This window comes from Quercus suber, unplaced genomic scaffold, assembly GCF_002906115.3.
Source record: "Quercus suber isolate HL8 unplaced genomic scaffold, Cork oak 2.0 scaffold_32, whole genome shotgun sequence".
Taxonomy (NCBI): Eukaryota; Viridiplantae; Streptophyta; class Magnoliopsida; order Fagales; family Fagaceae; genus Quercus; species Quercus suber.
The window spans coordinates 2,190,794-2,208,294 of NW_027069497.1; the positions used below are offsets into that span (position 1 = coordinate 2,190,794).

At 34.4% G+C, this 17,501-nt stretch overlaps 2 protein-coding genes across 2 annotated transcripts; one reads left to right on the plus strand and one right to left on the minus strand.

Annotated features, from left to right (window-relative positions):
* Positions 1 to 3,087: 3,087 nt before the first annotated feature.
* Positions 3,088 to 3,660, plus strand: LOC112020854 (MDIS1-interacting receptor like kinase 2-like; the record flags this gene model as incomplete). The annotated part of the gene is made up of 1 exon (XM_024053419.2): positions 3,088 to 3,660. A coding segment is annotated over one exon (573 nt), but the record flags the coding sequence as incomplete, so codon positions are not given.
* A 3,653-nt stretch (positions 3,661 to 7,313) lies between these two features.
* LOC112020855 (putative disease resistance protein RGA4) lies at positions 7,314 to 17,499 on the minus strand. Its single transcript, XM_065770522.1, has 5 exons — positions 16,266 to 17,499; positions 15,187 to 15,303; positions 13,387 to 13,590; positions 10,808 to 10,912; positions 7,314 to 7,658 (listed from the first exon to the last, which is right to left on the minus strand). Exons 1-2 carry the CDS (start codon positions 17,414 to 17,416, stop codon positions 15,261 to 15,263), a joined length of 1,194 nt encoding a protein of 397 aa, XP_065626594.1. The 5' UTR covers positions 17,417 to 17,499; the 3' UTR covers positions 7,314 to 7,658; positions 10,808 to 10,912; positions 13,387 to 13,590; positions 15,187 to 15,260.
* Between the last annotated feature and the right edge of the window lie 2 nt (positions 17,500 to 17,501).

The following is a 17,501-nucleotide window of genomic DNA, read 5'->3' on the forward strand; positions in this document are numbered from 1 at the left end:
CGTACTGGTGGTAGTGGGATTATTTTATTCTAAAACTTAAAAAGCCATGTTGACTATTCAGCAAAAAGGAAAGAACCATGTGGAATACTGTGGAATGTTCTTTTCCATTTGTCTTGAATGATTTTTAAATAAATTAGTTTACTAAACCTTTTGAGATATTATCTAGCTTGTACAAATTTGTTAAAAATTAATAAGAGAAATTCTACTTAGTCTTCACTTTTTATTATTTATATATATTAAATCTTTTTAAACATTATATTATTTTAATCAATATTGCTAAATTTTGTACATATAATTTATTTATTTTTATATTATTAATTATTAAAATAATTATTACATCAACACAATTTAACTTTAGTTAAACCTCGGTTCAACCTTTAAAACTTTAAACTTCTCTTTTACAGTTCAATGAATAATCCGGGTTTGAACACCATGTGAAAATGCCTTGTTTTTTATTTTATTTTCTATTTTTAATTTTTTATGGGCCTACCACCCAAAAACAAGATCTATTGAAAAATGAAAGAACAAAAACAGAGCAATCTCCTTACAAAAAAAAATAAGTTTATTTGCTATGGTAAAATTCTTTGATAAAGCACAAAAAGTCGTCCCAAAAAACGTATTACCAATGGCAAAAAGCTGCCAAATGCTATCAACAAAAACTTCATTGAAAAAGTTATATTATTAATAAGGTCGTTGCTAAAACTCATTATCAACCGTAAAAGCCATTGTAAGTACTTGATATTTTTAGTTGAAAATACAACTTCATATAAGGAAGTTGGACGACCAAATACATTTGTAACAAACTTAGGCCATTTTTAATGGTTTTTTGTAATGACTAAATGTCATTGTAAATACTTGGTTTTTCTTCAAAAATACAACTTCATACGAAGAAGTTGGACAACCAAATACATTTTGTGACGAACAAAGACCATTGTTAATGTAATTTTTTGACGACTAAAAGCCGTCATAAATACATAGTACGTTTGTCATCGAAAATACAGTTTTGTATAAGGAAGTTGGATGACCAAATACCTTTTGCATCGAACTATGGTCATCTAAAATGGGAATTTCCACTAGAATATGCACGGCACGACCCTGAAAAACAGTGTCAGCCGAACCATTATGTACGGGTTCAAGTGAACCTTGTCTAACTCTTCTAGGCCCTTGGTGTTTCACCTCGTCCCAGGTAAGTTCATGCGGCAGAAATTCAGGCGATTGAACGTCAAAGTAAGACAAGAGTGGGCTGCCAATCGTCAAAGTACTCAAGGAATCTTGGTAGCTGGTATAAAAGGGCACGCAACCGAGGATTAGGTGGGATGCTCTTAGTTGCCCGTCGTAATGTACGAATATTTCTAAACGCAAGATGAAGTTAAGCTCCCAAGGCCATACCACGCTAAGATCTGGTTGAAATTTTTTGGAAATTGCAATGAGGAATAATGAACGAGTCAATGAAAAATGTATATAATAACAACATTAAAAACATACCCACAAAAAAGAAAAGAAAAGAAGGTACCGACCTATCTGACGAGGAGAGGTCGGTCAGGTAAGTTCACCATTCAGCCAAGTCCTGCTCACTCTCACAAACTCCCCCGCAGAGTTCCTATTAGAGTCAGGAAGATAGGATATCAACCTAACCATAGTGTTTCGGGTTTGAAGGTAATACCAGTTCTTCAGGCACCCCCAAATAGCATATAGGAAGTTAATATCGTGATGGCTGAGGCTGAGGCCATACAGTCGATTAAGGTGCCCCACAAAACTGACTACCCTATAAAAGTTAGGTAAACATTGGTTGGGGCTAAGCCCATAAAAACTAAAGGTCCTAAGCAACAAATGATCTACTGGAAATCTAACCCCACCCTCGAATATAGACATTAAAGGAAAAAAGACTACATGGGGTAGCCTTTGGTCTTCTATGTCTCCCTTGTGATAGTACGATATGTTCACATCACAAGGGATATCAAACCTAGCTTTGAAGGATTCTACATCTGCGTCAGTTTTAAAAGATACAAAAAACTCATTTTTTCCTATCAAGTTTACTACTAAATAGACAAAGGGAAGAGGACTTACTAAGTAACTTCTTGATGATAAGGATGGTCTTGGAAGAAATCTAAGGACTTGGGAAGAATGAAGAAATAAGACTCTGTACATGAAAAGAACTTAAGAAAAGTATAATGTAAATTGTGTTAGTATTTATAGAAGTGAATATCATTTAATGCAACTGCAACCAAATAATTAATACAAATTGTTGTTTCTTTTCACGTGCGTCTCGGCAATCGAAGCGTTAAATCATCTTTGCTGTTCAATGTAATGGATAATGCCACGCGTGCGCCAAAAAGTGAGTTGCCATGTCTGCTATATTGATTGGCTGACGCTTGATCTTCCCGAGACACAACGATCATTTTTTCAAAAACCTAACCGATCACCAAAGCAAGAATCTCGGTCCTATCTCCACTTCATGAAAATAGGATCGTAGAGGGCTATTGTGGGGGACTTGGGCCCGGGCGATTGGGACTAGCCCACCAAACTTAAGCCCAAGTACTCAAGCCAAAACTAGCTCGGGGGAATGGTGCTGGTCCAAATCTTGTGGGGACGGGCCTAGCCCAACAATAAGTGTTCGGTCACACCTCTACCCACTACTAACCATTAAGGCAGTAAGAAATCAACAAGTAGAGAAGTTCATATTAGACTCGAGCACTAGAAATGCTTTTGGGAAGTCTTTGCCGAACACTATTTGGCGTTTGGAACAAGTTTCGAGAGGATTTTCAGAAGACTTTATGATTCCTTGGGATTTTAAGTGAAAGTGGGGTTGCATGGAACTTGGCAAAATAGTAATGATTTGAACTCCACTAAGAAGAGATTATTATATAAGGGGAGTGAGGGTAGATAAGTGGGGGTTGGTGAATGGTATGCTAGAAAAAAGAAGAAAAGAGTAAGAAGTAAGAGGAAAGGAGGAGAGTATACACAAAAGAGGGAGGGCAAAAAATTGAGGGAAATATACAAGAGATGGTAAGGGACTAAGTTTGAGAATAAGAGAGTTTTTGGGCTAGAAATCACAGGGATACTTGTAACTGGGTTGTATGAAAACATATGTTCACAATTTGGACCTATGATGGGAAAATGGTGTATGAAAACATCATTGATGCAATAGAAGAATTTGATCCCAAATATTGTATTGGAGTAGGAGGGTATGGAAGTGTTTATAAAGCTGAGCTGCCAACAGGTCAGGTAATTGCAGTGAAGAAACTTCACCCATTAGAGGATGAAGGAATCACCAATCTAGATAGTTTTGAGAATGAGATTCGTGCATTGACAAAAATTCGACATTGCAACATTGTAAGGCTTTATGGGTTTTGTTCACATTCGCGACACTCATTTTTGGCTTATGAGTTCTTGGATGGGGGAAGCTTGGGAAAGAAACTTAGCAACAAGGAAGAGGCAACAGAATTTGGATGGATTAAGAGGATAAACATTGTTAAAGGTGCGGCCGAAGGTTTATCCTATATGCACCACGACTGCTCACCTCCAATAGTTCATCGAGACATATCATGCAAGAACATCTTGTTGGACATAGAACACAATGCTCACATCTCAGATTTTGGCACAGCTAAAGTTTTGAAACCAGACTCATCCAATTGGTCACATCACCTGCACGTGGATTAAAAAAATTGGAACTAAAATGAGCTTCCAATTTTGGCTTGAAACTAGTTGGTTTTGTAGAAAGAAATTTCTGAAATCTTCTCCTCTCTCATACATAGCAACTTTAGTATTGCAAAATTTTCAACGTAGATACTGCAATTGTAAGGAGAATATAAGTGTTGATATTAGAAAATATGAAAACATAAGAGGAAGTAATTATTCAAATGAAGTCCAAAAACATAAAATAAAAAATAAATAAAAAAATAAATAAAAAAACTTTCTGAATTTTCTGAGAAATATTTGATGTGCTAATAGAAATTTAATTATCATGGAAGAACTACAATAAAATAGAGCTAAAAGTTGAAGATACACAAAATCTATGCAGTAAAATATGAATTAATGGTTTGAAACAAAACTCTTTGGATATCATTAACCAAAGAATATGGTAAGTATCTAAATACAGAAGGAAAAAAAAAAATGGCAGAGAGGAGAACAAATCACGAGCAGTTAGCAGACTTCAAAGTAGAACAGCAAACAGAAGGAAATAGAGGGAACATACCAGTTTAAATGATTTTGACCTTTACATAGGATGTATCAAATGTTTATCTCAATCATTGGAACATGTAGCAATCTTAAACCCATTTGGGCTAAACTACATGACCTCTGATTGGGACAATCAAAGATCATTGGTATTTGTAAACGCAATGAGCAGATATTGTGGCTTCTTGCAAATGTATAAATCATGAATGAATGATAGGTTCTCCAATTACTATTTGGGTCTATGATTAAATAGGAGGTTGTGTTCTTCAATCAATGGAAATGGTGGAATTATTTGAAACTCATATGCAATTGATGCTAGAGACAGCATGATCATCATCGACCATTATTCACAGTGCATGAAATGAAATCTCATGCTGAGTTGAGTGAGCTCTAAACTTAGTTCCTTGAAATTTTGGTATTTGATATTTCAAATTTTTATTTTTATAGTGAGCTTGAATGTTTGGCTTAACTTATTTTATTGTTAATGAGCTAATTTTTTTTTGTCTTATATAAATTTTCAGATGAGTTGGCCATAATTTGGGAGAAAACTTGGTGCCCAATTATATAGATGACTCGTATGGTAATTGTTGTTGATTCTACCAATTTGAAAATTGTGTATTTGCTGATAGTGTCATATGATGTGTGCGTGTGCGTGTGTGTATATATAGATATATATATATATATATATATATTTTTTTTTTTTTACAATGGTTCGAAGATTAGATAAAGGAGAGGAGGGTTGTGCTAAATTGATGTTAGCATAAAATTTAGTCACTTGTCATGAATGGATGCTGCCTTTAAGCATCCAAACCCNGTAAACAACTTGAAGTGAAAAAACCCTATTATGTCAAATGTGATATGGAATGGTTATATATTTCTTATGTTTAAAAGAATCAAGTATGCTTTTATTTATTTTTTTTAGCATTCCAGCCAAAAGAAAGTAGGGATAAACAAAAATAAACTAGAATCAGTAGCTTTTAATCCTTGTTTAAACCATTTTAAATATCCCACCAATCAATAGTAATTTGAAAATGTAAATTTATATTGGCATTTCTCAATGCACCTACATTTGAGTTTCAGCATTCTGCTAAAGGAATGTTGTTTAGTCTAATATTATTACAAGTCCCTATTTAAGAGAGCTATCCAAATTGATACATTTAGTCAGATTAAGAGTGCCTCTTTCCATGCTTCTCATTTATATTTTTGCATCATTAGCCACTGACATCTTATAGAAATTGCAGGAGGAAAAGATTGATGGCTCTCTTGAGTTTCTTATCTTGCTAGTGACAAATTGTGGGATGGTCACAACTCACAAATGAGGTTTGCCATGCTTTCTGATTTTGTAATTTTTTTTAAAAAGTTTTCCCTTCTTGTTGAGATCCTTGCGTATTGCGAAAAGCCAAAACTGGATATTGTGTCTTAATTCAAAAACTGTTCATTGCACTCTACCTCTTTACTAACGTAATGGAGATTAATCTAGCATTTTTATTATTTACTAAAAGAAAATAGGTTATTTCTTGTTTCATCAATTTTTGAATGGATGTCAAGTGTTTTCTTGACTTCTGAATTAAGGAAACATGTAGGTAATCCTAACCTTTCAACTCTCTGATTCTTTCCCATTTTCTTAGAGGTTGTTGCTATGGTTAAACCAATCCAGGAGCTGGAACAGGTAGCAGAGAGGGTGATGCAACAAGCATATCAAAGAGGTAGAGTAAAATGAAGTGGTTCCTCTCACAAAAGATGTGTAAGCACCCTTCCTTGGCTTGGTGCTAAAGTTTTCTACAAGAGTGGAAGATTTTTTTTTTTTTTTTTGATAAGAACAAGAGTGGAAGATGAAGTGCAATAAAATCAAGTGGTTCATAATGGTAGGAAATCTTAGTGTTGTTTAGATGAAGTTTAGATCTATAGACAAACTCATTAGGCTGCTAATGTGTATTACATACTATCAACTTCTAGCATAGTGCTTTTAAGAGCTCTTTGAACCATGGATGTGTCTAACTATATTTGGTAGCAGTACTTTGTCAATGTGTTTTAAATTTCATGTATTGGCTTTTCTTCTTTTATGGGATTTCTGGGTTTACAACATAGATTATTATGGGTTTTTTGGGACTTTTTTTTACTACATATATTGCTAATTTAAAGGGATTTAAATGCAGTTTTGGAGTGGTTTTTTTCCCACTAGACTGTTAATTTTTACACTAATATAGACTATGAGATAAAAACTGAAAGTTAACACTAAATCAAGGTGTTAATTTCAAAATTTTAGAATTAAGGGCATATGTTTAAATACCCAATATATTGGCAAGCACATGCCTTGCACATGCAACTCAAACTAGTTGAAAAGAAAAAAGCCCAAGTAAAAAAGAAGAGATGAAAAGTGAGAAGTACTTAAACTTGTTTTCTGCACTAATTTCAGCTATTCTCCCAGTTGAAAATACTATAAAATAACCCTTTAAGTCATGGGACAATGATTCCCTTGGCTTAAATTGAGGGCAACTAGAAATCGGTAAAATTTGTAATTTGGTGAGGTATACCATGAGAGCAGATGAAGCAGATTATTGAAATCATAATTATTGTACACAGTGCTTGAAGAGAAGCTAATGTATTAAGGCCTTATACTAATAGTGATGTCTCTGAATGACCTAATTTATGGAAAAAAAATTCAAAAAAACATGAACCACCAACAAATGTGAAAGATACAGCACACCAAAACAAACATATATGACCATGTATTAATATCTGAAATTTTGGAAAATCAATTGAAAGAAAAAGCTAGCAAGTTTATGCCTGCAGATCAAAAATGAAAGGGAAAATTTCAAAATAACAATTTACTATTTAATTTTCCAAAATGCTAAACTCTTCTTAACATTAAGAAAGATTTAAAAATTTAAAATTATGAATTTTATTGGCCATGTTCCGAATGTTCAATAGGTAAAAATTCATCAATTTATAGAGTTAAAACAGAAAAAATTAAATGCTTATTACATAAGATCTAAATTGCCGGAACATGACTAGTGTTAGATTTAATGAGTCCTTCCTCCATCTTATTCAAAGATTGTTAGTCTCTATACGTTAATCATGCCAAAATCATTATTATTATTATTTTGATAAATATTTTTTAAATATGATTGTAAACATTGAGAAGGTCCGAGGTATAATAACACCATACAGACAGAATGACTTTCATATCAAGAGAGTCAAACCACAATTCAGTGATTTGGCTGTACTCAATATAACTCTATACATTGTTTTGGTGATGTATGAACACATATGTGGAGTTGACACACACGCCTTTACATAGACTAAAACTTTTGTTTATGTAAACAATTGCAAATACATAAACTGAATAGGGTCTTGTAACACACAAATTAAAGTAAATTATATATACATATCCCAAATGGTAAAGAGAAAGCAAACCTGAAGTGCCTTGACATCATTTGTCATCAAGTTCACTATTTTACGAGATGAAATCTTCTTTTGAGCTTCAAAAGGTGGAAACCATTTATTAATATATTAAAGTAGAAACATCAACAACTTCAGTGTTGTTAGAAACTTTATAAGAATGTGAGTTCAAATTTGCTTGCACTAGTTGAACTGGGAATCACTTAAATCACTACACCCTGCATATGCTATGAAAACTAAAGTCAACAAGACTTTCACCCACACAATTCACACATAAACATGGCAATTATGACCCAGTCCAAATCAACAAAATCCATTGCCAAACGTTAGAGGGCTTTAAGCACAAAAACTAATTCATGTTCTGTTGCAGTGCCAGCTTATAAGTGATGGTTACAAGAGAGGTTGAGACAAATAATGTGTATGTTTTTATCAATGGACATCAAAGCAAACACTAAGAGCAACCATTTCAATATTGAAATTTTCCAAATTGCCATAAAATTTTAATTTTGAAAAATGCAAATGGAATCACAACTTTCATAATTGTTTTAGATAATTCACAAATTTCCAGTAATTAATTCAAGAAGCATTAATCTATCCATGGGTGTGGCCTTTGGAGGAGTATAATAATGGGTTGGGAGATGTTTGGTCAGCATATTTGGTTTGAGGTTGGTGTAGGGAACCTTATTCTTTTTGGCATGAATGTTGGCATGGCAGCCAATCAATCAAAGATTCTTGTCTGCTTTTATAATGAAATGATCTCAAATGTTAGACAATGAGCAAAAGATTTCACAAAGGCTTTCTTCAGTTCACTGGAAAGCTACTACTAGCATAAATCATGCAAAAATAATTTCATAGAAAGTTTTCCTCAGTTGACTGCAAAGCTACTACTATCACCAATCATGCAAAATAATTTTCCAGAAAATATAACGGATTATCAAAATTTTATTTTTTCTTTTGCTAAGTAACAGTTTAGAATATGTTGATGGAACAACGGGAGGAAGGAGGAGACTATTGGCTGAATAACACACTTATTGTATTGACTCAATACTTTATATATGTAAATAAGCATAGGAACCTGCGAAGAATTGAGGTTTATTTTGTGGAAAGTATTAAAGTAGAGCAAAGTATGTAATCTTGGAACAATTATGCTAGAAAGACTGATCTCCCTTTCTCTACTCAATTTTTTTTTTTTATAAGTAATAAAGATGTATATTCAAGAACACCACCTCATGCAGAAAGACATAAGGCAGAGGTAAAGAAATACAGAGAAAGAAGATAAAAACAAAAAGAAAAGATACTAATTACAAAGGAGAGAACTAAGGAACATAGGTAGAGAATCACTAGAGGTGAGTCTCTAAGCCCTAGACCAGTCAAAAAGGGAGCCACTGAACGAAGCCAATAACTGGTCGTCTGAGCTTTCCATGTCCTCAAACATCCTCCAATTTCGTTCCCTCCAAAGACACCACATTAAGCAAGTGGTACTAAATTCCAAATTCTAGACAAATGCTTTCTAAGCCAATTCCACCAACCAAAGAGAGTCTCCGCAACTGATCTTGGCAAAACCCATGATCTAAACACCAAACTCCACAACTGGTAAGCCTTACCACAATGCGGTAGCAAATGATCCACAGTCTACCCATTGCAACGACACATAATGCACTAGTCAACAAAGTCCATCCCTCTACCCCTCAAATTGTCACCTATAAGAATCTTATCTCATATAGCCGTCCGCACAAAAAAAGAAACACGCCGAGGGACCTTAACCTTCCAAACTCCTTTCCAAGGAAAGATAATGGGCAATGGATCTCTTAACTTATTATAAAATGATCGGATATCAAAATTCTCATTCTTCGTCAACTTCCACCTCATACGGTCTCCATTCTCCGTTGGAGGTAAATTGGAACCCAAAGTATGAAGAAATTCATCCACAACACCCATTTCCCAATCATTTGGTCTCCAACTAAAACGGACATCCAGCTTCTTTGATCTCCTATCCCTAACCGTTCAAGAGAAAAGGCCACTGATGCCTCTTTATTAGAGGCAATCCCCTACACAACTGGAAAAGTCAATTGAAGTGGAGAATCCCCACACCATTGATCTGTCCAAAGCTTCACTCTATCCCCCACCCCTACCTCAAACTGAACATTTTTACCAAAAACCTCCCAACCCAGCAATACAAAACTTTTTCTTTTCTCTTATTTCTTATAAATTTTTTATGAGGGTTAATGGACTTAAGGAGGTTTCATAGTCATTTATTCAAGGTGTCAAAGTGTGGCAAATATGTATTCACCATCTCACTTCTCTCTTCTTTAACTTTTTTTTTGTTTTTTGTTCTTTGGTTTTTTAACTTATTATTATTATTATTTTTTTTTGAGTTTGTTGTTATCTTTAGTTATTTGCTTATGGATTCTGAATAAAATTTACAGAGAAACCTCATAGGTGATATGAAGAGTGAAGCTACAGTGCCCAGGCCTAAATCTAAAAGCAAAAGGCCAGGAAAATCATAGAAAAGTCAGCATGTAATTTCAACCACATCAGCTGGTGCTAATGGTGTGTCATCTTCACCCACCACACACAAAAAACAGTAGAGATAATTGTTAAAATTTTGAGCATCAATATCTGATCAAGAGTACTGGCCCTAGTTATGAAAAAACAATCAGTTTGATGATTCCGTTTGAAGCTAAGTTTGACAATCAGTTTGAATCTAAGTTTCATGAGTAACACAAAGACTAGGAAAGCTAAGGTATATTTGAAATTTTCTTTTGTTGCCATGAAAATTTTACATTTATTACTTTATCACTTTAGATTTAAGATTATTGTGGTAAAGATGTTAAAAGTTATGTTATAGAAGGAACACTTTGAGTTTTTAACCGAAGCCCATTTGTGATAATTTATAATTCCTTAACCTCAGTTTCTGATATAAAATAAAAAGTGAATTGTAAATCAAATTATCTATATGATTGACAGAACTTGCTGTTATTAATGATGACACAAACGCATTTGTAATTTTTCTGACTAATGGCAAATATATGACTAGCAATTACTTCGTTATATCCATGTCAGAAACTAAAAGAGTCACAGCAAAGGGCATTCCCTCACTGTTCAGGCTAAGCTATAATAACACTAAAAGCACAGAATGACTTTCATGTCAAACAGTTTTTGGTCTTGTAAAAGACCAATTATGAAGTAAATTATGTACACACAATTCAAATGGTAAGAGAAAGCAAACCTGAAGTGACTTGGCAACAGTTGTCTTCAACTTAATTATTTTCCCAAACGCAAACTTCTCGCCAGCTCCCTGAGTTAGTCCTACTCTTTGCAATATGGCAGCAGTCTAAAGGTAAAAACCATATATAGATATATTAGAACCATCAACACCTTCAGTGCTGTCTGAAATTTTAAGTTAAATTTTTCTTGCACTAGTAAAACTGAGCCCCCAACCCAAACTTGAAATGAAAAATCAAGAGCATCACCCACCCAATTTCTTATTCTTATGCAACTAAACTCCATTTTCCCACAATAAACTCACCCTCATAAACAGCGCAATTATGACCCAGCCCAAATCAACAAAATCTACTGTTAAGTTTTAGATAGTCCTAATCAAAAGAACTGATCCATGAACTCTTACAGTATCAAAATGTGAAGGTTACAAGAGATGCTGAGCCAAAGAATGAGTATTTGGACATAAAGGTGGTTCTAATGGTGATGAATCCAACATTACAAATTTCCCAATGTCCAGAAATTTTCAATTTTGAAAAATTTGTAGAAAGCAAATAGGCTAGGCTAACAAACAGAAATTTGATAGCAGTAAGACAATAGGTAACAATCAGAAAATAACAAATTTCCCAATGTCCAGAAATTTTCAATTTTGAAAAATTTGTAGAAAGCAAATAGGCTAGGCTAACAAACAGAAATTTGATAGCAGTAAGACAATAGGTAACAATCAGAAAATAATTTAAACAGACTATGCCTTTAGCAACAATTTAATTCTTTTGGTAATTTACAGAAACAAAAATTTGAATAGCAGCAACCCAACCCCTCTGGCAAATCTACCACAGAATTTACTTCTATCCAAAGAATTTTAAGGGCAATGAAATATTGAATTTGGTCCAGGAGAGTATCCGACCCAAAAAGCTTGATACTTTGGAGGGAGGGTTGAATGGAGTAAGTAGAAGAAGAAGGCAGACAATCCCAATTCTCCAAATATTCACTGCCAGTGGGTAGGTCTTCAATACCACTCCTTATTATGGACGACGGGACACCTGGCAAATACCTCAGGTCACCACAACCCACTACCAACTTCTGAAGGGAATCGCAGGTGTTCAGTGAGTCTGGCAAATATCTCAGCTTCGGACAGTCAAATAAGGTGAGCTTCTCTAGGCAAGGAAACACCAACACCTCACCTGCAATTGTCAACTCTTTTGCATCCTTCCACTCTTCTAAGACTCTCATTTCCTCCAATTTAAGTATTCTCAATGCCGGAAATAATATTGTATTTTTGCAACTCTCATCACTGTAAAACTCGCTTCCTATACATCTTACCTTCTCCATTCCAAATATTTCAAGAACCCTAAGACAGGGTAAATGCCCCAGAGTAGGAACTTAAACAAAGGTGTTAATTTCAAAATTTTAAAGTTAAGGACATATGTTTAAATACCCAATATATTGGCAAGCACGTGCCTTGCACATGCATCTCAAACTAGTTGAAAAGAAAAAAGCCCAAGTAAAAAAGAAGAGATGAAAAGTGGAAAGTACTTAAACTTGTTTTCTGCACTAATTTCAGCTATTCTCTGAGTTGAAAATACTATAAATTGCCCTTTAAGACACGGGACAACGATTCCCTTGGCTTAAATTGAGGGCAACTAGAAATCGGTAAAATTTGTGATTTGGTGAGGTATACGATGAGAGCAGATGAAGCAGATTATTGAAATCATAATTATTGTACACAGTGCTTGAAGAGAAGCTAATGTATTAAGGCCTAATTCTAATAGTGATGTCTCTGAATGACCTAATTTATGGAAAAAAAATTCAAAAAAACATGAACCACCAACAAATGTGAAAGATACAGCACACCGAAACAAACATATATGACTATGTATCTGAAATTTTGGAAAATCAATTGAAAGAAAAAGCTAGCAAGTTTATGCCTGCAGATCAAAAATGAAAAGGGAAAATTTCAAAATAACAATTTACTATTTGATTTTCCAAACTGCTAAACTCTTCTTAACATTAAGAAATATTTAAAAATTTAAAATTATGAATTTTATTGGCCATGTTCCGAATGTTCAATAGGTAAAAATTCATCAATTCATAGAGTTAAAACAGAAAAACTTTATCGCTTATTACATAAGATCTAAATTGCCGGAGCATGACTACCGTTAGATTATATGAGTCCTTCCTCCATCTAACTCATAGATTGTTAGTCTCTGTAGGTTAATCATGCCAGAATCATTATTATTATTATCATTTTGATAAATATTTTTTAAATATGATTGTAAACATTGAGAAGGTTCGAGGTATAATAACACCATACAGACAGAATGACTTTCATATCAAGAGAGTCAAAACACAATTCAGTGATTTGGCTGTACTCAATATAACTCTATACATTGTTTTGGTGATGTATGAACACATGTGGAGTTGACACACACGCCTTTACATAGACTAAAAATTTTGTTTATGTAAATATGTACATTGGCTATAGAACACAGTGATTCTGCAAATACATAAACCAAATAGGGTCTTTTAAAGCACAAATTATGAAGTAAATTATAAATACATATCCCAAGTGGTAAAGAGAAAACAAACCTGAAGTTCCTTGGCATCATTTGTCATCAAGTTCACTATTTTACGAGATGAAATCTTCTTGCGAGCTTCAAAAGGTGGAAACCATATATTAATATATTAGAAGTAGAACCATCAACAACTTCAGTATTGTCAGAAACTTTATAGGAATGTGAGTTCAAATTTGCTTGCACTAGTTGAACTGGGGATCACTTAAATCACTACACCCTGCATATGATATGAAAACTAAAGTCAACAAGACCTTCACCCACACAATTCACACATAAACATGGCAATTATGACCCAGCCCAAATCAACAAAATCTATTGCCAAATGTTAGAAAGCTTTAAGCACAAGAACTGAATCATGTTCTGTTGTAGTTTCAGCTCAAGAAATTAAGAAGGCTAGCTTATAAGTGAAGGTTACAAGAGATGTTGAGACAAATAATGTGTATGTTTTTATCAATGGACATCAAAGCAAACTCTAAGAGCAACCATTTCAATATTGAAATTTCCAAATTGCCATAAAATTTTAATTTTGAAAAATGTAAATGGAATCACAACTTTCATAATTGTTTTAGATAATTCACAAATTTCCAGTAATTAATTCAAGAAGCACTAATCTATCCATGGATGTGGTCTTTGGAGGAGTATAAGAATGGGTTGGGAGATGTTTGGTCAGCATATTTGGTTTGAGGTTGGTGCAGGGAACCTTATTCTTTTTGGCATGAATGTTGGCATGGCAGAAAACCACTCAAAGATTCTTTACTACTTTTATAATGAAATGGTCTCAAATGTTAGACAATGAGCAAAAGATTTCACAAAGGCTTTCTTCAGTTGACTGAAAAGCTACTACTAGCATAAATCATGCAGAAATAAAATTTGCTTATGGATTCTGAATAAAATTTACAGAGAAACCTCGTAGGTGATATGATGAGTGAAGCTACAGTGCCTGGGCCTAAATCTAAAAGCAAAAGGCCAGGAAAATCACAGAAAAGTCAGCATGTAATTTCAACCACTTCAGCTGGTGCTAATGGTGTGTCATCTTCACCCACCACACACAAAAAACAGTAGAGATAATTGAGATAATCGTTAAAATTTTGAGCATCAATATCTGATCAAGAGTACTGGCCCTAGTTATGAAAAAACAATCAGTTTGACAATTCTGTTTGAAGCTAAGTTTGACAATCAGTTTGAATCTAAGTTTCATAAGTACACAAAGCCTAGGAAAGCTAAGGTATATTTGCAATATTCTTTTGTTGCCATGAAAATTTTACATTTATTAATTTATCACTTTAGATTTAAGATTATTGTGGTAAAGATGTTAAAAGTTTCGTTATAGAAAGAACACTTTGAGTTGTTAACTGAAGCCCATTTGTGATCATTTATAATTCATTAACCTCAGTTCTATAAAATAAAAGTAAATTGTAAATCAAATTATCTATATGATTGACAGAACTTGCTGTTATTAATGGTGACACAAAGGCATTTGTAATTCTTCTGACTAATGGCAAATATATGACTGGCAATTACTTTGTTATATCCACGTCAGAAACTAAAAGAGTCACAGCAAAGGGCATTCCCACACTGTTCAGGCTAAGCTATAATAACACTAAAAGCACAGAATGACTTTCATGTCAAACAGTGTGAAACCACAATCCAGTGATATGACTGCACTCATGACTCAACACAACTCTATACATTGTAGATATGCACATTGGCTACAGACACTATGACTCAACAAATATATAAACTGAATTCGGTCTTCTAAATGACCAATTATGAAGTGAAGTACACATAATTCAAATGGTAAGAGAAAGCAAACCTGAAGTGCCTTGGCAACAGTTGTCTTCAACTTAATTATTTTCCCAAACGCAAACTTCTCGCCAGCTTCCTGAGTTAATCACAGAACTCTTTGCAATATGGGCCATCTAGCCACAATCTAAAGGTAAAAACCATATATAGATATATTAGAACCATCAACACCTTCAGTGCTGTCTGAAATTTTAAGTTAAATTTTTCTTGCACTAGTAAAACTGAGCCCCCAACCCAAACTTGAAATGAAAAATCAAAGCGCATCACCCACCCAATTTCTCATTCTTATGCAACCAAACTCCATTTTCCCACAATAAACTCACCCTCATAAACAGTGCAATTATGACCCAGCCCAAATCAACAAAATCTACCATTAAGTTTTAGACAGTCCTAATCAAAAGAACTGATCCATGAACAGTATCAAATTTGTAGGTTACAAGAAATGCTGAGCCAAAGAATGAGTATTTGGGCATAAAGGAGGTTCTAATGGTGATGAATTGAACATTCCAAATTTCCCAATGTCCAGAAATTTTCAATTTTGAAAAATTTGTAGAGAGCAAATAGGCTAGGCTAACAAACAGAAATTTGATAGCAGTAAGACAATAGGTAACAATCAGAAAATATTTAAATAGACTAAGCCTTTAGCAACAATTTAATTCTTTTGGTAATTTACAGAAACAAAAATTTGAATAGCAGCAAGCCAATTGGCAGCCATCACGATCAGAAAATATATTTAATTATATTATGTTTTTAGCAACTTTTTAATTCTTTGCGATAATTTGCAGAGACAAAATTTTGAATAGAACCAAGCCAATTTGCAGCAATCACAAAAAACTAAATTATATAATGCTTTTAGTGACTTCTCGCAAACGATTGCAGATAATTTCAAAGATTGAAGAAGAAGAAGAAGAGTAGAAAATTTTCAAGTGTTGCCATGGTGGTTGGTGAGATTAATTTCAAAAGCCATTAATCCAAATTGTAGCATTTATATATTGTCGTCAATGGAATGGGGTTCAATTAAGTATTCATTCCAGGAATACTCTCTCACCCATTACGAATATAAGAGAATAGAAGAAGATATAGACTTACGGAGAATTGATATCAACCAATGGAACGTGGCTAATCTTGATCCTCTCATTGTGTTCAAATTTGGGGCAACGAGAAATCACCAGCTTTTTCAATTGGGTGAGGCGTTGCATGGCTTCCTTGGTGGGCAGATGCTCCAGGTTCCGGCAACACACAAGATACAGCTGTTGAAGAGAAGAAATATTGTCCAACGACTCTGGCAAATCTACCATCTCATTACATTCCTGTATCCACAGAATTTTAAGGGCAATGAAATATTGAATTTGGTCCAGGAGAGTATCCGGCCCCCTATTAAACTTGAGACTTTGGAGGGAGAGTTGAATGGAGGAAGAAGGCAGACAATCCCAATTCTCCAGATATTCACTGCCAGTGGGTAGGTCTTCAATACCACTCCTTATTATGGACGACGGGACACCTGGCAAATACCTCAGGTCACCACAACCCACTACCAACTTCTGAAGGGAAACGCAGGTGTTCAGTGAGTCTGGCAAATATCTCAGCTTCGGACAGCCAGATAAGGTGAGCACCTCTAGGCAAGGAAACACCGACACCTCACCTGCACTTGCCAACTCTTTTGCATCCTTCCACTCTTCTAAGACATACATGTACTTCAATTTAAGTATTCTCAATGCCGGAAATAATATTGTATTTTTGCAACTCTCATCACTGTAAAACTCGCTTCCTATAGTTCTTACCTTCTCCATTCTAAATATTTCAAGAACCCTAAGACAGGGTAAATGCCCCAGAGTAGGAACTTCTTCACAATTCTCGATACATTTCAATTTGATCTCAATCAAATTGTGATGTAGCGACAAACCAACCCATGATGGGAATTTCTTTCCTCCGAACCATTGAATTGTTAAGCTTTTCAAATTTCGGTGAGGCTGGAGGCCTTCCAACACCTTTTCATCTTTATCTCTATAATCTTCTTCTTCTTCATCCCAGTATAATCCCAACTTGAATATTTCCTTTTCTTTTAATTTTGCACTTTTGGCTTCTTCCTCATCTTCCACAAAACCTAGATTGTAGATGTCTATTTCTCCTCTCAGATTCTTTAAAGCTCCCAATTCTTCGATGCTAGGACCTTCATCTTGACCCACAACAAAAATTGGCAATGTTTGAAGGCAAGTCAACAGCCCCATATTGTTAGGCATACGGTGAGGAGCCTTATCAATATAAATATGTCTCAAGTTAATCAAATTGCTTAACTCTTCTGGAAGCTCTCCGAATTCAAAACAT